Source organism: Mytilus trossulus, unplaced genomic scaffold, assembly GCF_036588685.1.
Source record: "Mytilus trossulus isolate FHL-02 unplaced genomic scaffold, PNRI_Mtr1.1.1.hap1 h1tg000234l__unscaffolded, whole genome shotgun sequence".
In the NCBI taxonomy this organism is placed as follows: domain Eukaryota; kingdom Metazoa; phylum Mollusca; class Bivalvia; order Mytilida; family Mytilidae; genus Mytilus; species Mytilus trossulus.
The window spans coordinates 647,356-674,263 of NW_026963315.1; the positions used below are offsets into that span (position 1 = coordinate 647,356).

The following is a 26,908-nucleotide window of genomic DNA, read 5'->3' on the forward strand; positions in this document are numbered from 1 at the left end:
TACCTATTCTGATATCGGACTTGAACTTATCTTACCTCCTATACATTTCTAGGAATATGATTGGTTAAAATCGACCTCGTGTAGACCGTGTATATTCAATATAAGTTAGTAGGGAGGCGGGGCTTATTTCGATACACGGTTAGTAGTGGATTTACGACTTGGGCACTGTTTGATTATTTTAAAGTATTGAAAGTTATGTTTAATATTGTTATGTCAAGGTTACTGAAAATAGATATTTATCGTTTACATTAGTTTTTGTAGTGCAGACCAATTGAAGAAGGTGCTTAAAATTGAACACTTGAACACTTTAATACAGAAACAAGTAGATATGTTATGATAGTAAATAAGACAACTTGAGTCTAAATTCAACAAATAAAGATAGTCGTTAAGATAAATTCGTTACATAGTGTGCTAGTGACCTAATATGATATATACAGAGTAAGTAAATTCCATGTGGGGTTCGAGCTTCGGTCTCACCCCATATATAATTTACTAACCTGTATATATCATATTAGGTCACTAACACACTATGTAACTAATATTCCCGTAAACTGAGTCTTACTGTGAATATTGTTGTGCGTTTTAATTCTGCATTGGCAAGAGTTATAGGGGAGGGTGGAGATCTAAAATACAATGCTTATCACCACCGCATTTTTGCGCCTGTCCCAAGACAGGAGCCTCTGGTCTTTGTTAGTTTTGTATGCTTTTTAATTGTAGTTCCTTTTTTTTCTTTTTTTATATATATTTCGGAGTTTAATATGACGTCTATTATCACTGGACTGGTCTATAATACATTTTTGCCTAGATGCCAGATGGAGCACGCCACCGAGTGACTGATTTTCTCGCTGTATTTAAGATCCATTGACGGACTTCGGCTGTAATTTGCTTTTTTGGTCGGCTTGTTGCCTCTTTGACACATTCCCCATTTCCATTCTACATTTTATTTCTTGTACTGTTTCAAGTATTCATAATTATGCTTTACAATCGGCTACATAACAATTGTATTAGTAAATGCCTTCTGTGACAATAGTTTAGAGGTATTAATTAGAAAAATTTTACAATACTGAATTTCTAATCCAATAAGATGAGAATGAATTAAAAAATTATGGTGACCGATCAAAGTTTCGAATGTTTTTAGTATATTCTGATAAATTATATAATTATATAAAACAAAATGTTGCTTTTGATCCTTAAGTTACACATTGCAAATTGTAGAACAGAAAAATTAAGAACGAGTTCAAATTGTTGTATGTAGCCAAAAAGGCATGTATATTTTCATTTTAAATTGTTGGGAATATGATGTGTTGCCTTTCTATTGTCTTTAAACATGTAGTAAACAGAATATAATTATACAAAACAAGCTGATATAACTTACGATATCTCTCAATTCCAACCACTCGATTGATGCATCCATGTTTATTACAAACTTCAACAGTATAATTCGTAAAATCTTCTGTTCCAGATATTAGAAATGAAAACAAAAACCGGGTGCACAATATTGTAATATTTACTCCATGAAATTCTAGATAACCCTGACAAGTTGAATTGCATGGCCTAACTAAATCCTCGAACGTATGTATCATGTTCGTCTCAATGATTGTTACTCCTATTTCAGTTGAACTAAAAATATTGAAGGCAACCTTAATTTCGTTTCCATATTGACCGAATTGTGTTCTATCATTTCCAAATACAAACATCGGTGTGCCTGAAACAAGAAAGATAAAAGAAACAAAATCTATATTTTGGCATTCATGAAAATTTCATAAAAAAACCCACCAAATATATAAAATTATGAAAGTAACAAATGTAGTATTCAGCATTTTTGAAAATAAAAAAGATTATTGCTGGCATTATACATACTTCAATAATCGATCTAGAGACATTTTGTTCTAAACAATGTGAACCTTAAACAATCGAAGTCCTGTAAAGAGTTAAAGGTTGTGTTTCAAAATATGTTGATGCAGTTCTCTGCAGGCATTCCAGTACTAATATTTTATTACTTAGTGCAGGTACATCATTTTTTACATGTAAATACCAATTACTAAATAGGCTGAACATAGACCTATTATAATAGCTTTTGAACCAAGAGTCCAGAGTAGTGAGGTTTATATTATCCCTGATTGAATTTTACAGACGACATCACGATTTGGTTGACCTTAACAAAATATCCGTTTCCCAAAAGACTGCGGATACCCTTCAAATATCGTGACGACAATCCCGTCCTTTTATCTTAATGTAACTTACTAAAAAGACATATTACCAGGAAAACACGACGGATGCCACATATCGCAGAATCGGCTAACCCTTCTGCATAGTTTCCATAGAGAAATTACCTTCATACGGAATAGAGATCTGTCGTGTTTGAAAAAGATTTCCATTTCTTGATGACACGCCATTTGTCACATTACATGTATAGCGTCCACTGTTTTGGTATTGGTCATATTGAATGAAAAGATTCCCATCGTGTGTGCCCTTTAGATATCTGATCTTTTCATTGAACTCTGATCTGTGTTCCCAGTCTTCAAATATGTAAGTACTGGGTTTACCCGACGCATTGCATGTAAGTTTTATACCATCGCTTAAATTGTACATATATAATTTCAAATCCGGTGGATCTATAAAATGACAAAATAATTTTAGGTAGGTGGTCAATATTGATGGGGGATAGATGCAAAATATATTTCGTTCTTAAACTGCAAGTCATATAAAATTATGTACTATTTCCAATGTTTTTTTTTTTCATTTTCAGAGCTCATATACTTATTCAAAAGATGAATAGTAATTTAACAACAAATATATAGTTAATGCACAGAAAGTTGTTTCTGTGGTATAAACTTTAAAACATAGTTTTTTACTACCAAAAAAATGTTGTTGTCATCAAGTATTAGTAAAAAAGTTTTATGTTTATTCCTTATATCATTGGGTCATACCATGTATTTGGCAGCTAACATAGCCTGATGTAAACATTGCATAAACTCACAAAAATCTTATTATAATCTGATATGAAAATTTAATACCTTGAATTGTATCAACTGATAGTAATTAAAAACAGTGAAATTACCATGACTGCACTTTTGAGCAATTTATAGTCCCATTAATAACAGCAGGTGATAAAAGGGGCGTCAATATTCCTTAAACAATCAATACCTTGGATTTTTTACTTAACTCATTATAAAAATTGTGGAATTAAAGCAGAAGAATAAACAAGAAAAAAATCAACAAAACTGATCTTGATATTGAAAGTTTATATTTCTGTAGTCCGAAACGAAATTTTCAAGTATTTTTTATTAAAGTCATACATTACAGTCAGTATAAATTGAGCGGTGAAATTTGTAATATAAGTCACATTATGCTCCGATAGGGTGCTTTTAACTACAAATTGACATAGGATTAAGAATAAAGCAAAACAAAGATTTCTGAGCATCTTTTTTACTCTTTATGTGTCACACAACCAATAACTCCTTCCAATTTGGAACGTATGTAAAAGAAGGCCTTCTCGGACAAAAACATATTGAATTTGATGTCATTGTTTACTTAAACTAACCAACAAACATTTTGCCTACAATAGACCATTGATAACATTAGAAAACACTAGGTCAAACGTCAAATCATTTAAGAATTGTCGGTTATTATAAAGAGCAGGTATTTGTGGAGTATCAAAATACATGTTTTCAGTTAGTTATGGCCGTATAAGAAGATCGTCTGTCATTTGTGACGTTTGATAGACATTCCGATGAATATGCATTGAGTGCATAATGCAAACTGTACTGTTTTATGAGGTTAGTGTTGATCTTTAGTAATTAACATATTTCAATTATCTTATTTGTGGACATATATTGACACTTACATATCACTACAACTTTGAACACATGGTTGAATTCAGTATTGCTTTGAACATAATGACATCTGTATATGCCCTCGTTCATAGCCAAAAAATTATTTATAACTAGTTTACATGTATTACTGTCATAACCACCAACAACACGAACGTTTGATCCTTCCAATATCGGATTTAATTTTAGTCCTGTAGCATACGGAATTAAGAATTCCTCTTTGGAGTGATTCGAGAGGGATGATATGTTTGGTCCTTTCCATTCGCCATTATTCTCACGAAAGCAGGTGCAATTCAACACAATGTCGTCACCCCTTCGCACAAACACTTTTTCTGTTGTTTTAACTCCTGAATAAAAGAGACAATTTATAGGTAAAACATATATCTTGTATATATGTATGTATCAATGTATAAATGAAACAAAAAAAATATTCAACCAAAGCATTAATATACCATCAATGTGACAATATATACATGTAAATCTAACAGAATGTGGTATTTAAGTATAAAAACAGTAGCCATTGCACGAAAAGGTCTTGCACACCCCCACCCCAAAATTTAAAACAAAATCAAACAAACTAAACAAACAAACCTTCCCACCCCCAAAAAATAAATAAAACAAATTAAAAAATAAAACAGTTAATATTAAATGTGTTATCAATTAAAATAATAAAAAAAAACACTTCTTCATTTTTTTGTAGTAGTTTTTTTTTTATTTATAGTTTACTAAACATCATTAAACATTGTTGTTTGAATAACTTTATTGATAGCGTTTGGTTTCGATTGAACACTGACAAAATATTATATTAATGTGTTGGTTGTTTGGTAATCATAAAACAAGTATGGTTCTGCTACGACTTTGTATGTTGGTCTGGTAGTAAACTATTAGACACAAATAGAAGAACACACGGTCACCAGTGCTTCGATATTGGCTTAATACCAATGACATTTATTGTAAAGAAATTCCTGGTTCGTGAAATTATTATGTTTTCAAATTTCACAGGCAAAATGAACCGTATAAGTTAATGCCTTTTTATGCTCCTTACATATTATATATTTTTGTCTCGTGAATACTAAAGTCTTTCTTTTCCTTCTTAATACTGTATTATTTTTCTAAAGTTCATACTAAACCTGTAGCTAAAACTTGAAAAACTTTTAGGATAATTAATAATGCCGTCTGGTATATTTTCCTCATATCTTAAGCCTAGGATTATTCAGCTTGTATACCACATGTACCATTCATCAATCCGATGGTTAACAAAAAATGCTTTTAAACACGTTATACTAAAAGAAGAAAAAAGAGATTATTTGGTTTTGCAACTTGCTTAGTATGTTAATTGTCTTAATACTTCTACAACATACCTGTGATTTCTCTTACAATTAATTTACACGTATTTTGTAAAATTTTTTATTCATTATGGATGTGTATATCATGTATATTAGTCAGCACTTTTATGTTGAAATGCATTATAATTGATATGGTAATAATTAAGAAATGAACTGTTTACAAAACTTTGAATTTTTGAAATATTATGGAATAGACTCCTAAGCTATATTGAGGTAAACATTTAGGAATTTGTGGTCCGCAGTGCTCTTCATCTTTGATCCTTATTTGGCTCCTTTAACTCTGTTGATTGGGACTTCACTGAGGTGCATTCGAAGACAAAATCCGCGTCTGGCGCAAATACAAAATGTTAATTCCGTAATCTATGATCAGTTTATTTACTTACTGGATTTGCCATGTTGGCAGATGATATTAGGCTATATCTAATGGCCGTACAAATGTATATTACTAGTATTACAATCAGTTAAATTGTCACCTGACAATAAATGTACACTATTTTAAGACATGTCAAATGTGTAAGCCGGACAATTAGATTGTGATCTGAAACAGTCATTTTATACTATTACCAGGTTTGAAAAGTATGATAACTTATGAGGCATTCTAATACATGTAATATGTTGACATATATTTCGTCAACCAGTAAATTCCTAAAATAGATACTTTATCCTCAGAATTGGCTCGTCCGTTTTATGGCTATCGACAACGTAAAGTTTATATGAATTTTATAAGATTATTTATGCCAGTCTAGAGTCAGAAAGCTTTGGAATTTGCTAGTCTGGTATGTTGTTTTAACTTTTGGTTCATCTTTATCTTTTGGAGTAAAGTGTGACGAAAATTTAATTTGAAATAGTACATATTAGTGTTTAGGGACCAGCGGAAGCCTGGCTTTGGCAGCTAAATTGTCTTGCTGTGTTGAAGACCAATCGACGGGCTTGATATATTTTCTGCTCTTTGTTCGGGAGAATGTCAATTTTTCGTTTCAAGGGGGCTATCGTAGTTTGAAAAATGACGGTACTTGGCTTATTTGAATCGAAATAATCCATGGCAGCCATAGATGATTTCCTTATTTTAAATCATTGGTTTTTATTCGTATTTCATCCCGAGTGTCATGAGGTTTTGAGGCCAATTATAAATGCTTGAACATTGTGATATTGATATCAACTTGAATATTCATAATAAATTATTTATACTGAGAATTGTAGATAATTATGTTTTTTAAAAGGGTCACATGGAAAAGACACTGGCGGTCGGGATCAAGGGTAAGAAGTTATTTTTTTTTAATTGCTATTTTTGGAAATATGAAAAAGTAGGACGAAAGATACCAGAGGACAATCAAACTCATACGAAAATAAACTGACAACGCAATGGCTACAAATTAAAAGGACAAACAGACACTCAATGGTACACATGACACAACATAGAAATCTAAGTATAATCGAATTCATGGAATGCGAAACCTACATGAAAAGTTCATTATTTTTTTCTACTAGGCAATTTAAAGACATATACGTGTATACTGTTGTCCTTATCACACCAATGGTGTATGCAGGAAAGACAAGTCCAGTTATATGTGCTATTAGAAGTGGGACATTTGAAGACGTATCGTATCCGTATCTGATACGTTGACGTATCTAAACGTAAATATGGGTTATAATTCAAGTAATTATTTACGTGCTTTAAAAAATAGTACTAGTAATCGAGAAAAGGGAAAAGAGATTGGGGGAAAAGGAAACGGCAATGTATATTTATTATCTCTTTCATTTCTGATATATATATATAATGTTGAATAATTGTTTAATTAATGTTTTAGTTATGTTACAATGCTCTTCAACTTCGTACTTTATTTGGCCTTTTTTAACTTTTGTGGATTCGAGCGTCACTGATGTGTCTTTTGTAGACGAAACGCGCGTCTGGCGTATACTTAATTTAGTCCTGGTATCTATGATGAGTGTATTTGCATACTTGCTTCTTGTATGTCAAAATCTGAACTTTATTATATGTATTGCGCTAAAAGTGATTTTTCTATTTTAGTTCAGTACTTATTATACAATTATGTAAACGTCATTGCATGGACGACAACAGAAGCTAACACTTACACACATATAACAATCACGTGATTTCCGTGTCAATCTATATACTTGTATATGTTTTGAAACTTGATATTTAAAAAAAAATCATTAGAACAACCCAGGCGTGAAGTTGAAATTTAAAACAAATAAATGTAACATTAATAATATTCATACACTTACTTTAGATTTGCTAATAATAGGAAATTGAATCATCCACATCATATGAATCGAATTGATTACTAATACCATTAAACTAAATTTATAAATTAAAATGTAGCAGGCAATCCTTTTTCAAATATGTAGTGAAGTACACCTTCTAGGGTGCGCTCGACTTTAGTGATCTAATCTGGGACTTAATACGAGTTTTGTTTTTGAATAGTTATTACATTGTAATGACTTTCTGTTAACAATAAACGATAGCACGTTAAGAAGTGTGTAAACTATGTAAAAAAAGCACGTTAAGAAGTGTGTAAACTATGTAAAAAAAAAATATAATAAAAATGTCTTTATTCAAGTCTGAAGATTTTAATATATTTGCCACAAATTTGCCGATTTTCTGAACGAAATTTCCTTTGTATTATATATGCACAGTATGGCAAATCTCTATTGTATCATTGCTGTTTTGATTTTATTACACAATTTCGTAATACACACGGCTACAGAAGGACTCATAAATCTTAAACTCCCGATGGAGAAGTGGTGATGGTTTAGATATCGAGTGACTTGTCAGCGTATCAGAAACGGATACGATACGTCTTTAAATGTCCAACTTCTACTTAGATACAACGAAAGGGATACAAACAGCTTATGATTTAACTTAACATGCATTAATCATGTTAATACAGTATAGAAAAAACACATCCATCTATCGTTACCACTTTGACCTGTATTTTGTTTTGAGTAATGTTTCCTTATATCTCTGTTAGAACTGCTTATTTGCCAGAAGGTCATTATTGTATTAAAGAGTTGTCACTCTAACCGGACACGATACTCTGGACAAGTCGATATTGATGTCATCTTGCCCATTAAACACACAAAAGAAAATGCGGAAACATACCAATCTTCAAGTCTTTGAATTTTGTTAAAACTAATAGAATATAATTCTCCTGTACTCACTGTGTCTAAACCACACCGGCAAAACTTGTTCGGACTCGATGGTATCTAACATCCGGCACAATGACGGAACATTAATAGACAGAAGAAAGCTGGGTGTCTCCTTATTTTCTTATTTTTTTTATGATATCGAAGAATATATATATACATATACAACTAGTTTCTATTGTGATATGCAATATTTTCTACAACCGTTCTATATTAACGAAGAAATAAGTAAAAATGCATGTCAAAATGACGAATTGAGTGTACCTTGCCTCGAAATTGTTTAATTTCTCATTCAATTGTTTAATTTGTACGAAAAGAAAGGTATTTAGACACAGTGGTACTTGAAGTAATCTCCTTAACTTTATCATCGAGTTATTTATTTTAATATAAAATTGTAATCGTTTCAAAAGTTTTTATCTTAGCGAGCTTTCGTGAATATATGATGACAGCAATAGAAAATCTAACATATTTGAAAAATGATTTTCTTCAAATTGTATTGTTCTACTTAAATAAGTCAAAAACTATTACCTACCTAATTCAATGCACACATGTATCTAATACACCATAATTTATGTCGTATTATAATAGTTTCCTCATTGGAAACGGAAATTGGTTTGGATCAATGTATAGTGTTATAAAGCTTAACCATATATGTTCAACACTAAAGTGTGTTCGACTACATCCTACGTAACAGTACTTATAACACATGACCTTATCTGGATAAGTGCACGGCATGACGTTAATCAACTCAATAAATACTGTTTACAAGTTTAACCTTTTTTTAAACGTACAGAGTACTTCATTGTATCAGAATCACAATCAGGTGTTTTTTTAATGCAAAAAATGCGACTTGAGTATCGCAATTATAAGAATTCGCAACAAGATAGATGAAATATATGTACAGATATAATGGCAATCGTAAATTCAAACTCGAATTAGTGTCCATGCTAATAAAGTCGCAACAAAAGTATACGCATTATACTATCTGAATTAACAGTTATATTGTATGTTCAAAAAATATTGAACTCTCAGACAGTACATTGACATCTTTAGTTTATCGATACGAATCATTTCAAAAAGTTAAAATAAAATGCTATATATTTATATGCTGTATTAGATAAAAAAAAATATAGACATACAAACAAACATTCTGCAAATTCTTCGTTACGACCAAGCCCCTTTCACCGTGCCTATTTATAAAACAAATTATATCAATCCAATAGCAATACATGTACAATTCATCGATCGGGTTTTGAACAACAGTAATATAATACTTCAGTGTATTAACATTTATTATAAATAAAAGACGTTTTGGCTGGAATTTCCGATGATATTTAGTATAATAATGCCATGCGTGTAAGACGGAATTTCTTTGTTTAATTATTTCAACATAAGTCGAGGGTTGTATGTGCAATGCAAGCTTATCTAGTTACATTATCTGATTAGTCAGTTCTTCAGATTAGTGATTACATTCATATTTCTACTTGTGGTCATTCGCCTTTGTTGTGGCTGAAAGAAGAGGTCGTTTATGGAGTCGATCTAAAAACCCTCCCATTTTCCTCCCTTTTTGGCATTATTATAAATAGGAAATGTAGTTCTCCTTAAACAACTCTGCAATTTAACGACAATATGTATAGCAGTGTCTTTATACATTGTATGTGTTGGTGAGTAAATTTTTTCAATTAGTTTTTATTTTTGTACTTTTTATGATGTTTAATATGATGGTTTGTTGCAATTTTTGTTTTCTTTCTTAAAAACCAATCATTTAGTTTTAATTACAGTACCAGTACAAATCCAATTTTATCTCAGATAATCAATGAGCTAGTTTACCATTACAAAATGTAAAACAATACTACTTGAAGGAAACATAAAGATGATTGATGTATGTCTTTCCATGTCAATACAAGTGGATTGTTCCTTAAACAAGGTAGTTATACAGATCAAAAATTATCAACTTATAGATTATATCGCTTATTGGTATTGTATATTTAAATGGTATTTATATAATTTTTTTAAAATTTAATCAAAATAAAGGCCTATTGATGATTTGATACATGACATATATTTAAAAAGGAAAAAAAATGAAATATTTTTTACTAAGACCGTTTAATAACATTAACGGTAACAATTTTTCTGCACCAGACACATGCCAGATGCGCATTTCGACAATTTAAACTATTTACCAAAACCTTTTGATACTAGATTTGGCTATTGTAACTTGAAAATTATTTTTTTTAAATGTCTGTGCATCAAGTTTAATAACATTTTTGTAGTTATTCAATCTCTGAAAAAAACTCTATTCTGACTTTATTTTGTTAACATGAAATATTTAACTACAATGTTAGTTTAATTAGTTTTAGAATGACCTTATTCTATTTTCTTTCTCAATACTATATTTTTAGTATCTTAGTAACCACTTAATTGTTACAAATAATTTTGATCAAAGGTACTGAGGACATTTGATTTTAACGCGCTGAGACACGATTAAAATTCATTTGGTTAAAACAAAAAATACCCATAGTATGGAACATCGTTGAAAGGTAAACTATATCAACGATGCGAAGACTATGGAATATATATTATCCAAACCTTTCTAAGAAATGGTCAAGATGAATTTAAACTGTTATATGGCCAGTATGAATAACTTTTATTCTACATTTATTGTAATTGTTATCAGTCCATTTAGCCACAGGAATGCATGCCGTCGTCAGTATTATCTCCACCACACCAACCCTAGAGGCAATCGTTGTAGGATTGACTTTGATGAAGGATTCAATCAAGATGATCCAGGGTTATTCTGCACACCAACACACGTCACCATCAATACTACCATCTCCAGAGGCCGTTATTAAAGATATATCTATCTTGAAACGACCAGAAACACCATATTAGTCTCCTAAACCAAGTCGATGTAAGATGAAATCAAAACGTACAACAGGTTTTTTTTTCAGTTGGCGATCATACCTTAGTTACACTCTGTTATTAAAGTTTCTAACAGGTATTTTGCAAAGTACCTTAATCATGTTAATAGTCCTTCAAAAAGGTTATAATTTCGAAAATCATATGTATATTTCCCTCAATAAATTGTCTATAACACAAATTCTTCTGTGCATTGAACACTTTGACAATGTCAATTGACCGTTTTAATAATCACTAGCACATCACCAGAACACTTCCGATTAACGAATTTGCACTACCTCTTCAATGAAGTATCGTGTTTTTATCGCAAGGTACGTATGACGTATAACATGTATAAGTGAAAAAACTAAGCAACACATTGATTTTTATTGCCGTTCTGATTTTATTAAACTAAAACACATATAATACGGATCTACAAGAAGCGTTTAGGATAATATCATGCCCATATAAAGTTCTCTCGCAGTAATACCTAATACAGGATGGTTTAGGTAGATGCAAATCAAGATAACAAACACAAACTGCAGGAATGCATGATATTCAGCATGTTCACTTATAGCATGCATAGCTAGATCATTCAAATTATTGTATGTTGTTGAAATACCATTTAAAACTAGAAAAAAGTATTCATTGGATATACATATATTCCAACTCCCTATAAAACCAATTAAACATTCTTGACAAAACAATAATACACCTTTATGTATATAGGATTTTTACACACGTTGAAGTCGAATAGGTTATGAAATTTGATATTGTTAATACCTTGTGTACGAATTACTTTCAGGAAGAATCAATAAGCAACAGTTTATAGACAAAACTTATCATGGTAACCGTTATAAATTAGACTTGATCAGGTTTAAGAGTCTTTTCCCAAAGCTATCGTAACCTGTTCATGTACGCATCATATTGTAAAATGATATATTAGCTAGAATGCATAATACTAAAGTACACTTATATTGCATTCTAGTATAACCTGTTTAACTTTCTCAAAAAATATTTTTTAGTGATACCCTCCCCCCCAAAAAAAAAGTGGATTCATGCTTTTTTATTCCTAACTGGTATAAATTTTCTATACTGCTTTCAAACAATCACTGCTTAAACTAACAATCATGATTGCTATGACATATTCAACATAATATAAATCTTCGGTACATCTTTTGTTTGTTTCGAAAAAATCATAAGAACTGGTAATTTTTTATTTAGCTCATTGTTTTCTCTTGTATATAACGAGCCAGGGATTTTTAAGATTATCTGCTGCAGTATTTGAAATATCTAAAGTGTTTGCAGTCAAAGTTGATGGGAATATTATCGTGTTTTGATAATTGCACGATACGATACTACTATAATGATGCATGTCAATATCACAAAAATTAAATATCTGATAAGGATTTTCATAACCGTCATCAGATAGTTTAATTGAAGAGCTGTCATTAGAGCTATTAACATGATTAACATCAACCCTTAATATAATATCGTTATTTTCGATGATACTTGATACGTTGTCATTGTTCATATTTGCATCGTTGTTTATATTATCAATGATAACATTGTTATAACTCAAATGTTCTACTTCATCATAGGTGTCTACTGGTGTTATTTGAATAATATTACTTCTGCATGTTTTTTCACGCTTAAGGTAGCAGTAAATGTGCGACAAAACACAGATGATAAGAATTCCCCCAACTATGCTGCCAATTGTTATCCAGCAATAGTCATGTAGAAATGTAAACTTAAAGCCATCATCTGGAAAAAAAATACAAATACACATTTTTATGTAATGTGAATTACATGGTATTTATATAAATAAAAACTATTGCAGACTGAGATGATCGATATTGAATCAAATAGTGCTGTAGTGTTTTAAATCAGGTATTAACACAAAATTTTAAAACAAAATATGTTTCAAACACTTTCAAATTCGAGTAAAAGTTAAGTGAGCCTTTTTTTACTTTCTTAAAATGTTTCGTTCATTATTTTATTAAACAAAAATGAACATTCTTCTATATCATTCTAAATTATGTTCTTTGTGTTTACTTTCAAATTATGAGATCTTTCGATTAAAAACAAGACTTAGTTCTTTTCGAATTATTCTTAAAAAACTAGACGAGGCGGAACGACGCGAATGGTGATGCTAACAGAAAAATCTTTGAACTTTATGAGATGTAACTCATATCAGTAGACTCACATAACTCAAGTCGACGGGGCAACAACAACATGCAGGAAAAATATTTCAATATTCCCTCTAAATAAAGGCAACAGTAATTTACCGGTGTGCAAAGGCCATCAATCGTTTGAGAACTAGTTACAATCAAAACCATGGAATACACGTAAATTTATTTTTGTGTTTTTATATCTTTCTAATTGTAAGACCTTTTACACGTAACTTGCTTAAAATTTGGATGTCTATATAAGTAACGATTGTTTCTATCAAAGGAACACAGATACAAACGTTTTATATAAGGCAGTTACATTATGAAAATGAGTGACGAAAGAAGTAACTTTATGTTCTTTAAAATCATAAAACTCACTAAGAAAACTAGTTGTATTTCCATCTGCAATAACATATTCAGAAATTACGAAAACTTTATAACGACAAGGGAACAATGGTGTAAACACAACATTTATCTTAGCTACATCTGGTTATCATTTGTTTCTTCTATAGAATAATACAAACAAGTCATAAGTCATATGCTTAGGAATATACAACATTATGACAGTAAATTGCAAAAGCTGACATTTCCTTTCATACTAATAAATTTCCAACAATTAATACTCAAATATTTCGACGATTCAAAAGTATCACAACTTATAGTGATGTTCGTTTCAAACATTTATACTTGTCAATTCTGCAATAGTGTTTCGCGGATTTGAGACAACAATGAGCACTTTTGGATTTTATTTTAAGATTAATGTAGAACTGTTTGACCCTCCAGTTGTTTCAAAATCTACCTCGAACAAAAACTGTAATATAAAGTAGGACAGACTGACGAACGGACGAAAGATCAAACGAACAATTTTATCCACAGACCAGAAAATATTGTGCTCATAAATGGGGCATTAAAACTAGACGAGGCGGAACGACGCAAAGAGTGTTGCTAACACAATAATCTAGAAAGTTTCAAAGTTCAAATAATCAAACTACAAAATTAATTGGAGCAGAACTAATCATAAACTTTATGATATGGAACTCATTTCAGTAGACTCACATAACTCAAGTCGTCGCGGCAACAACAATATGCAGCAAAAAATATTTCAATATTCCCTCTATCTAAAGGCAATAGTAATGTACCGTTGTTCAAAGGCTGTAAATCGTTAAAGAGCAATTTACAATCAAAACCAAGGAAAACACGTAAATTTCAAGATGTTTTTCTTTATGTTCTTTATATCTATCTAATAGTAAGACCTTTTACATGTAACTTGTTTCCAATTTGAATGTCTATATAAGAAACGATTTGTTTCTTTCAAATAGAACAAAGACAATGAAAATGATGAATGAAATAACTGTATGTTCATAGTCAGAAAACTCACTTAGATGACAAGTTGTATTTCCATCTGCAATAAATATTCAGATATAACGATAACATTATAACGACAATGGAGCAATGATATCTAATTAGCTGCAGCTGGTTATGAGTTGTTTTATTTTATAGAATAGTACAAAAAAGTCGTATGTTTAGGAACATACAACATTATGACAACAAAATGCAACAGCTGACATTTCCTTTCATACTTATAAATTCCAAACAATTTATTTTTGGGTTTAATGTAGAACTGCTTGACCCTCGAGTCGTTTCATCTCAAAATAAACCAATAATTTTAATTGCAGCGACATGCACAGTAATTTCTATTTCATAATTATACAATTGGAACCATCACTCGATTATCGTATTTTTTTTTATTACATAAAATATTCATTAATTCAAAGATAACACATATTTTGATTTCCTGCTATATAAAAACCTAAGTAGCCCAGGTCGCATACTCATAGGTTATCGTATTCATTGATATTGAACATGTTGAATACCACCAACTGCTTACTACAGAATAGAAATATGGTCAGTTTTGGGCTTCATCCAATGGACAGTAAAATCCTTGCCAAAGTTGGAAGCCTTTTCGATTGTGTGGGATATACAGGTACGTAGCAAAGTTCAGAATATTTACATTACAATGAATGCCTCGTGTAGATATAGTATATAACTCTCTTAACGTAAAAAAAACTCTTGTTTAACTCTATGAGGGGTCCGTATAGCAAGGTTTTTTTTCGAAACCTGTCTGATATATTTATTAGAAAAGACTAAATTACCTAGTCATCAATTGTACTTATTGCTCCCATGTACTCATCCTGAAATTGCATGGCATAGTTGCCACTCGAGATGAAGCAATCATTAAACAATCAATCAATCAAAAAGAATACAAAATATGAAAGACAGAAATAACTAAATACTGAACTCCACAACAATTCAAAGTAATGGGAAACAACATTCATATTCCTGACTTGATATAGGCATGTTTTCTGTAAAACATGGTGGAATAAACCTGTTATTGTAGTTTGCGAAACCTATCATTTGTACGACAGTTCCATTTTATTGACAACGTTTGTATTTTATGTGTACCTTAAAACTAACATTTTTAGTGAAATAAGTTTCAAAATCAATATCTTCCTGACATTAGATTAAAACTTATTTTTCAATGTGAATAAGGATAGGTAAACACTGTTCGCTTTATTGTGGAACTGCTTACAAAACATAATCATACACAAAAAATAATTTGTACTAAAGTTCCCATGAATAATTTGACATGAAATTTACTTTAAACGAGTTTATACAAAGATCCAACGTGAACCATTTCATGAGAGCTGCACGTGAATTCAGATTAACATGAATATTGTGACATTGTTCACATGAATTCCACGCAAATTTTACTAAATACAATTTGCATTTTTCTTACTTTGAATTAAATTTGAAAATTAAGATTGTTCTTAAATTACTTTATTTTGAAAAAAATGCATGAACTTCAAGTGAAAATTAACCGTTCGGTTTTCACGGGAAATCTGCGTGAGTTTCATATGAGATTCACATGAAACTCTCATACACTGTTTTTATGTTACGTTCACGAATAAGATCGTTTTAGGTGAAATTCAAGTGAATTTAATGCGAGTGAAATATCACAGTGTGGATATATAACACATATAAGACTTACATGAACTTACCCGTGGTCATTATAGTTAGGTCGAAGAAACTACATCCAAATATATTACACACTTTAGCAGAATAATGACTGCTTTCGTCTTTGATAGTCTTAACATAAAATGTCACTTCGACACACGACACTTTAACTCTGACATTATAGAATACTAAATAATCTCTACACATCGAATTCATTAATGAACCTATCGTTTCAGGCGATTGCCTCTCATGACTCTGTTCCTCCAGTTTAAGAATTGGTTTACTCGTGATATAGGATGAAGTAAAGACTCTTAATGTAACAATAAGATAACCATGACATTGCCTCAACCAGGTTGAGCTGTTGTTTGAAATAAACACCGGTGGCCCTGTTATATAATCAATTAGGAAAAATGAAAAATAATATATTGAATTTGGAATAATTATATGATGTGACAAAATATATGACATGGTATTTTTTTGTCATCTGAAAACGTAGACGTATGTTTTTAGGTATTAATATTGTTTTATAAAAATTCGGCACAAATCTGTGTCCAGCGTTAACTCTATCTTTTTCTTTGATCTGTGTTCTGTTTGATATTACGTCATAATCTTCAAAAATAATGTTTTTCAACATTCTTCAATTGACTTTTGTTGACGTCAGAGTTATCCGAGGAGAAAAGTTTGGTTATATAAGATTCATATTCGAATGAATCGAAATAAATCTAGTCGTTTGCTAAGTTATCGTCTGTTAAATTATATGCATATAGGTGTTCATGAAATTTGAATTAGGATGAAAAATTCGGAAATCGAGATTCCCTTGTTCCCGCTCTTGATATTGGAATTTCAAGATATCGTTAAGATATTTACAAAAAAATCATAATATGGTTCACCGATACATTGTATCAATAATTGTGTTAAATATAAGAGAGAAATGTTTGCATGGTTTTTAGAAAATAAATACTATTATGAACGTCTATAACGTGCAACATAATTAGGTTTTGGTTGATGATGCCCGTCGGTCTTGTATATAAGATACAGACTTATCCTCGAAAAAATAAACTTGATCACTGATCCATGAAATTCGGACGAGGTCAGGAGAGCTTATCTGACAAATTAAGGCCTAGGAGAGTTCTTAAATCCCTTATATATTTATACTAGTAATCGTAATAATTGAGAATTTCACAAAATAAATAAAACACTCAACATTTTTTCAAGCTGTTACTGGACCATCAAAATAAGTCGAAGACCATGAACATATGACCAACGGGAAAATGGTAACAAAAGGTACATGCATAGTAAGCTTGGGAAAAAAACGATTTGACAAACATGATGTCATAAATATGTTGTTAACATGATTGATAGTAATAACTCGATAAAATGAATCATTGTTCGGCAGGGTTCACATAATACATTAACCCGAAATTGTATGTTGTGTTTTGTGCTTTCTGATAAATATAGTTCATACATGTATTTTCCTTTTCGAGAATACATATCCTTATAGTTAATTGAACTCTTAAATATTTATCATGATATAATACACATTATCAGATAAATTTCAGAAGGTTTTGTTTATGCTTACCTTCATATTGTACCAAGACTTGTGTTTGCTGCTGATAATGTTCTATATCCATATCAATGAACTCATCTTTCACTCTGCATATATATATCCCGCTATTCTGATAATCATCTTTAATAAGGACTAGTCTACCGTCTTTTGTGTATTCTATATACCGTATATGTTTACCAGATACTGATTTATGTTCCCAATCTGTGAACATATATGACCCAGAACCACCGGTAGCATGGAATTCAAGAGACGTTGTATTTTCTAAATGTGTTGTTTTAATTGAGACAGCAAGCGGAGCTAACGAAAAGAAACAGGACATGAACAGAATTTAACGTGAAATGCGTATTGCATTATTATTTGTACATGTATATTAAAATAGAATAAGACATTTAATTACAGGAAAAATATGTTTAATACACAACATAAACACATCGTCACTATTGGCGTTGCTATCATAATGTAAGTATGTCATTACAAAATAATACAGTTTATTTTTAGCACTCAATATACAGTTTTTAATATTTTTATATATACCAATTGTCGTCCTAAAAACCAAATATTCGTTATTTGAATGTTACACAAATAGATGTATCTTATCTGAGTAATAATGAGAATTGAGAAAGAACCACATCGGTTTAAGCTTTTCACATTATGTAACACCTCGGATTTGAACCGACGATAATTTGAAGATTCACATCAAAGATTTTTAAAAAGGCAGTTGCTAATTGATGAAGGTTCAATTTTGACGAATTGGTGTTTAAGCACTTTTGAGCTGTTTGGTTACTGACGTTTAACCATCTTTTGATACATCAGATAGGGGTTTAAATTAATATTGCTGTATAAAATCATTCCTAACTTTTTGTAACTTTGTAACAATGAACAGTTGACCTAGTAAGCTATGAGAGAAAGAAAAAAAACCTATGTATATCAATGATTTGAACATGTTAATCAAAGCAAGACGACGTCAGGAATTCAACTTAAATGTGTTTTGTAATCTTAGCTTCTTGTGTACAATTTGGAAATTAGTATGGCGTTCATTATCACTGAACTGGTATATTTTTGTTTAGGGGCCGGCTGAAGGACGCCTCCGGGTGCGGGAATTGAAGACCTGTTGGTGACCTTCTGCTGTTATTATTCTTTTTTTTATATGGTCGGGTTGTTGTCTCTTTGACACTTCCCCATTTCCATTCTCAATTTTATATTGTACAGGAACAATTGAAAACAGCCACATTTAAGTAATATTTGATACCTGGAGTGTTATAATGCAACCAACATATATGATAACAACATTTCGGGTAATATACAGCAAACAAATAATAACTTCATATATTCATAATGTTGCTAACATATTTTGTCAAAACTTAATAGCAAAGGTACAATTGAAATAATTTCAAATATATCTGTAACTATGAGAACCGTTTATGGAACAGTCCTCCGCTCACCGTTCGAACTGTTTTCAATAGTCTTTTTTCTATTGAAACAGTTAGTTGTTTACATTATTTAACCAATTCGATTAATGCATATACACATGTACTAGTATTCAATTTATTTAATGTTTTATTCAAAATAAATAATCAATATGAGTACTTACTCTGTATGAGAACTCTGTAAAAACGACTAATTGTTGTGTCATTTTCTACATATTGGCATAGGTATTTTCCTTCATCATTAGATGAAAAAAATTTAATCATTAAGTTACAAGTTTTATTCTTATAACTTCCCACAATATGATATTTTGTTAAGTTTAACTTTGGATTCAGTAGAACACCCTGTGAATATGGGATTAATTGTTCCTCGTCTAGATCTTTCCTCCTTGATGCTGACTTATTTGGTCCATACCAGAGCCCGTTTGTTAGTTTTGTGCATGTGCAATTTAAGACAACTGTATCCCCTGTTTTGACAATTACTGTATGTACGTTTTCTGAAAATAAAAATAAACAGTTAACTGGTATTGTTACTTCAGAAAATCGCAAATGAAAATATACACGAACTACTTTAAGTTTATTATACCTTTAGAATATATGCATGTCTTATCTATGTTCCGTATGATATGAGTATTTTGACCTTATGCGTATGGCTATGACGATACTTATGGCCTTACTATCTGATTATTATACTTTTTGAGTTATAAACGAGCCGGACCATATAAATGTTAGATCTATATAGGTTTTTTTCAAATGATTTTAACTTTACTTTCAGGAACACACGGTTTATAATCTAAACACAAAACGTTACAAATTTCTATCCGAATTTATATTGTCTGTATATTTATGTATCTATTACATTTCATTCGTTACTGGTCAATTCGAATAACTTTAATCTGACAATTTTCGCTAAACAATATTCATTGATGGGAAAGGGTTATTTTCTTTTTTCTTAGTTTTAAATTTTTTCTTTAAGAAACACAATTTCTACTTATTTCTGTTTGTTTTCATTGAATTGATAAGCTCAAGCTCCTATTTACGACATGTCACTTTCATTGTTCCCTTTTTTTGCAATATTGATAGTCATTTTAAAGCTTTTAAAATGATTCTACCAACTATTTTATGAATTTGAGTTCAACATAACTGAAGGGTTTCAACCTAATTTGTCGTGCATTTCTCGATACATAATCATTCGTTTAATGCAAAACGTTTAATGAATCATTATAGTAGATCTAAAATAGTTGAACTTCTAGACAGTGGCAAACAGTTGGCCTTGCAATGACTGATTATTTTGCTTATTACTATTAGGATTATAATTATGTTACCTGCCACATGCAACACTCTCAGGAATACAAAAATACATTTTTGTCTGTCCAACATTTCTGAAAAAAAAGAAGAATACAAATAACTGTGAACACCCGGTTATCTGAACCGCACGTTAACTCTGAAAAGCCGGTTGCCTGAACCTCCTGTTAGCATCGTCATCGTATATATATAAATAGAGTGCAAACCTTAATCCACCATTCTGCCTCTGATGAAGGTGCGTTTTGGACCAAAACCAGTCAGGCTATGAAACATCACCAGAAGCTGTTAATTATGTGTATTGGCATATCTACTTCATTTTTATGAAGACTACAAATTGGTTTATTTCATTTCAAACCAATTGTTCAGATTTGTATCATAAAGTCTACTTTACCTGCTTAACGTTATTCTCACTATAAGAACATGACATTCTCTATATACGTAAAAGGCTTTACCTGTATTTCATTCTAAATTGTGTTTCCTGAGTGTTAATTACATACATTACATTTATTGAGCTGTTATCACTTGACATCCACAATATTTAATACTATAAAAACTTCCTTCTTAAATCATTGACGGTCACGAACAAAATATTAAATCGGAAATGTGGTTTCAATAGAGTCTAAAGGGCTACAATATATTTTTAATATTTAGTATGACGATTAATATGCTTTTTTTTTGCGACGTTTTATATATATTTTTTTATTGCATTATAATCTTAAGACTGGTTCTGTCTGTTATTTTTGACGTTGCTATGTTCAATTTTAACTCGATATATGTATGGTTCGTTTTTTTCTTTTTTTCAGCTGAACGGTTTATTATCAAGGTTTCAGAGTAATTATACATCTTTTATGGAAATAGATGAATATTATCCTGAAATTCCATTTTACACTTTTTAAAAACGGACCTTTACGTACAGCAGCAGCACTGTATTATATCTAAGAACACAAATTATATTTTTCGATCAGAATTTTAGTCCATCAATAAAACACCAAAAAGAGTAAAAGAAAGAAACGAAAAAAATTGTTTAGAAAGTGAAATTAGTAAGCACCCTTGACGAAAGAATAAGCAAGGAAGAAACTAATACGTGGAATAAAAATTAAAAAAAAATCATGTCGGCGATTGTTTTTTTTGAAATATACACTTGAAATCAGTATTAATATATGATAAAACCTATCCTTATCGGTGATCTTTGAAACTTAAGTCCAACTCACTAAAGTCAAAGCTAGCTTTGGATTAATTGCTTCGAATCCACACACTTTATAAAGCATCATTATCATGTTTGTAACTAATAACTATAATTTTCCTGTTTCCGTCATATGTATCGGACACAATTCAAATATAAAATGAGCCATAGTTTCCTGGGGTCAATTGATCTAGTAATTTTAAAGAGCTGTACATAATGTTTAAAACTTTTTCAGCTGGCACCAATACTACATTGTACTTTCATTTTTTGGTTAAAAATACTTCTTGGGTTCTCCATAATGCAACTTTATATCTAAACTTGATAATCGATAGAGTTATTTCTAAAATATCAATCAACTTTCATCCTGACATAATTGTTTACCGAATATAACAGTAACTGTCATTTCAAGGACTCTTGTAGTTTAAGTCCATTGTACCTACTTAACATAACCCTTAAATCTTTGAGAATGACATTACATTGAACGACAAAATGCAATCTTATGTATATTTATTCATAATTAAAAAATGTAAATAATATAGATTGATTACAAAATGAACATGTACATTTTTGAACTTTTTGAAAAACTAATTCAACAATTAAAACCTTTAAAAATAGATGAATCCATAAAATATTTTTCTACATTAAACAAAAAAAAGATCAATATTGTTTTGTTTGCTACCACTTCCCAATTTATTTCTCTAATTCAGTTCTTCAATTTTTAGAAATACATAAAACCACCAATGATTTAAGAAATATTCAGACGATCAAATCATAAGATGTATTTCGGAATTGGAAAGATTAATTGGTTACTAAGGATGTTCCTAAAATTTACCAATTGATTGTCTCCGTTTCAATAATTTTCTAAAATACCGTTGTTATCAGTTGTTACTGATTTGTCGTTACGATTGTCCTTTGGAGAGTAGGCACTTGGTTCAAATAAAATTTTATAATGCTTTATCATCCTTTATCCCCGTAACATTGTTTTTAGCAGCACATTAGATTGCTAATCGAGTATCAGAATTAAAACAAAAAAAGTGTGGTAGGGAATTTATATTTTTGAGTGTTTTTTTTAATTTCATTTGTATAAAGTGAAATCACAAAAATACTGGACTTAGAGGAAAATCAATTTGGAAAGTCCACAATCTTATAGTCGTCAAAATATTACTTTGCACGTTTGCGTTTTGCACCACATTGAAAATAAACACAGTGTATCGCAACAGAATGGTGTATTCCTTTACCGACACAGTCCGACAAACTTTTCGTGAGGAGGTCTTATTACGAAAGCTTTAACTTTTAAAAAAAGATAAGAAATATAATGCAACTAACAAAAATATTTTTTACCACTCAATAATGTTTTAAAGCTCGGAACAACAAAGTGGCAATTTTTCTTTTTTATAGCACACGATAGGAACCTCGTCAATGGTAGACGTGTTTTGTATATTATGATTTTCTTTTAAACTTCATGTGTAACAACGATTGACTATGATGGTCCATATCTGTTATTTACCATTACATTTCTACTTAAGTCGATTAGAAGGTTAATAACACTAACAGTACCAAATGTTTTGCACCAGATTCGCATTTCGATATTGTAGGACTCTGCTTTGATGATCGATGAAAAAATATTTTAAATCAATATCTTTATAAAAAAAATTAAGAGCTTAAATCTGAAAAAAGGTCCCAAAAAGTATAGACAAAGCCCGGAAATAATCAGAGCTTTGGTGAGTCAGATACATTCCTGGGTTTAACTATTTCTTACATATTTTTACTTCATAATGCCATCACTGATTCATCACCGTAAAATGTTGGATTGAAATATTTTAATGATTATCATATTTGACTCAAATCTATTTGAATATTACAACTCATCTCTCTCAGAAACAATCAAATAGATACATGTATGGCGGCAAAACCTAGCAGATAGAACATACACCCATTCGTGTGTACGCCCGGTCTAGGCGGAAAGTCTAACATAGAAAGCATTTTATAATTGGATACAGTTTTTCGTAAAGTAATTCTACTGACGTTACATTCCAGAACATATCAACATTTAAAAAGAAGTCATAGTCAATGTGCCGGATACTAGGTACAAGTTTTCAAATATATTTCAAAGACATGACCGTTCAATTGATATGCATCTTAAGTTTGAAGCGCTGACTACTGGGCTGGTGATACCATCGGTTGGAAAAACACTCCAACGGCAGTGGCATCGACCTACTGGTGTGAACTTTAACATGAGTCGTATGGAGACGAAACGCGAATCTGGCGTAATCCTGTTAACTTCAGAATAAAAAGTAGAATCACAACAATACTGAACTCCGAAGTAAAACGGAAAGTCTCAGATATAAATATATACGTGTGTGTACACTGTAATCAATTATTAATCAAATAAAACAACATTTGAACAACATATTACTATGTAATACAATATTCCTCGAATTGATGTCACTTGACCACAAATTCACTCATTCACTACTATTTAAAGCTTTTAAAGTAAAGAACCAGTCAAAATTGTTCTACATTGTCAATATATGTCTCGCAATTATAACAAAAAAAACCACAGAAAACACGTGATTATTGTAAAAAACAAACACACACACACATGTTTATAGCAAATAATCGCTTTGCCGCTACTACATCATGTGACCAATAGTTTTGATAAATAAAGTAGTTATCGTTTCTTAAGTGTTTGTTAAGTAGTTCAAGTGTTACTATGATAAAAAGATTAACAACTTTGACAAATAGTTTAAATCAAACCATTGACTTCTAATTGGCTGCGAACATCTTGTTTTGAAGACTAGGATATACAGTTATGTAAAAAAACATGTTTTACTAGTTTGATTAAATTTTAAGGAGCAGCTTATATAAAAAGAAGATGTGGCATGGTTGTCAATGAAACAACTCTCCATAAGAGATTAAATGACACAGAAATTCACAGCTCTAGTTCACAGTACGGCCTTCAAAAATTAGCAAAGCCCATACCGCATTGTCAGCTATAAGAGGCCCCGAAATCAAAAATGTATAACTATTCAAACGAGAAGAATAACGATCTTATTAATGTACAAAAGATGAACGGAACCAAGTATGTAACAGAGCAACAAACTACAAACACAGAATTACTGGTTCCTGACTTGATATCCTGGTATAGTGATGTAACAGTACAACATCAAGCGAACTATGCAAAGCAGTTGAAAAATAATTAGCTCATCAGATAGATGGATATAGAAATACATATAACAAAAACATAGAGTGGCCGTTACCGGGTACTTGTATATTCCTACAAAAAAAAAGACTCTAAGTACAGATCTGAGAAAACTTGTAGTTACTGACAGCTAATTCCAAGCCAACAATAACAACTAATAAAAACATCATACATCTGAGTTTGCATTGCTCAACCAATTTAACTTTACAATCGAGTTTTTGTTTAATGCATTCAAAGTCGTTGTCTTGTTATGACTTTAATTTATATACATTACAATAAAATACGAATTAGTCGTTATTTGTATTACGAAGTGACTAAAACACAAAATTCAGAAAGTTGAATTGATCTTCTTTGATACACAATCAAGCATTTGTTACAGTAAGAAAAAACAAAATAAGTTACTTGAGGTATGCGTTAGATTGAATACAACGGTTGACATTGTTACATGTTTTTGTTTTGTATCATACGAATCTTTAAAACAGATTTGGTGAGAATCAAATAACTATATGGCTTCACTTTATGGTGACACGGACATTGTGTTACCTTTATATTTAAAATAAGCATGATGTAAAAAGTCGTTTCTTATGAAATTGTATCAACACTTCAACTGTTCATTTAGCGAACTTTTACAGTGTAATGTGGTTTATCATTTGAAACGAAAAATGACGTTGCCTTATCCGGCAAAATATTGAATCATCAATAATTATTATTCCAAAAAAGTGCAAAGTTTCGGAGCATTGAGGACCCGAAATTCCAAAACAATTGTCCAAAATACGGCTCATGAAATTGATGCCTGGCATACGAAAATCCTTAGTGTTTAAAAAAAAATCAAAAATTAAACGAGTTAGTAATGGGTAAGAGCATAATGATTAGAAACGAAGCACATTTGTCTCTTAAGTTTGAAAGATATCTGGTTACCCCTACTTTTCAGTGAAAACGGTTGCATGTTGTGCAATTGCTGTTTCACTTCAAAACAATATTTAGATTGCAGGTATTCAATAAAAATATAGTTACATACTTTTTATTGACGTATTTTGTATTGACATTTAAAAAAGGGATAGTAAATATTCTGAAGTTAAGTTTCTCGAAGTAACACAATTATTTTTAAATAAAATTTACAGGAATTGAGCAAATCTAACCTTGTAATGCATGTATGTGCTGTAAACTATTTTACTGCATTCCGTTCAAATTAATAAACTGGTTGGAGATTCTTGATAGGAGCTCTATCGTATTGTATTGTCAATTAACTTTTTTGGCTATTCGTAAGTATACAGGCGCGTTTAGGGAAAATGAAGCCGCAACAAATTAATGACAGCCATATGTAAAATTTGATAAGGTTTGAAATTTTATCTGACAATGTTGATACCGTCAATGTTAATAAATTATTAATTCTGAATTCTTCCTTGATTTGTATGTACTATTCCGTTATCATTTTTTGAAAAACAAAAGGGATAGGATATGAGTACAATTACAATTCAAATCATTCAAATGATTAAGTACTTCATACAATGTCATTTCTTTCAATGTATGAAATTAAATTGGTCATTAACCATGTTAACCATGTTAACTGAAGGTTTATCCCCGACATATATTTTTTTATTTTTTTTTACCAAGAATTGTTATGCAGTGGTTATGTTCGTTCAACATGAAATATAGATAATAGATAGTTGACTAATAAGCATTCGTACAATACTTCTTTGTTTTTTGTATACGAAATACATTAAAAGTATGGCGGGGTTTAACTAATTTGAATCCATCTACTCTCCCCGTAGATTTAATAGTACAACACAATACCA

General features: G+C 30.8%; 1 protein-coding gene across 1 annotated transcript; it reads right to left on the minus strand.

The window, feature by feature from the left end:
• Nucleotides 1–208: 208 nt before the first annotated feature.
• LOC134701227 (uncharacterized) lies at nucleotides 209–5,061 on the minus strand. The gene is made up of 5 exons (XM_063562359.1): nucleotides 4,964–5,061; nucleotides 3,848–4,180; nucleotides 2,334–2,615; nucleotides 1,376–1,705; nucleotides 209–222 (listed from the first exon to the last, which is right to left on the minus strand). The coding sequence occupies exons 1-5, from the start codon at nucleotides 5,025–5,027 to the stop codon at nucleotides 209–211; spliced, it is 1,023 nt and encodes a 340-aa protein (XP_063418429.1). The 5' UTR covers nucleotides 5,028–5,061.
• Between the last annotated feature and the right edge of the window lie 21,847 nt (nucleotides 5,062–26,908).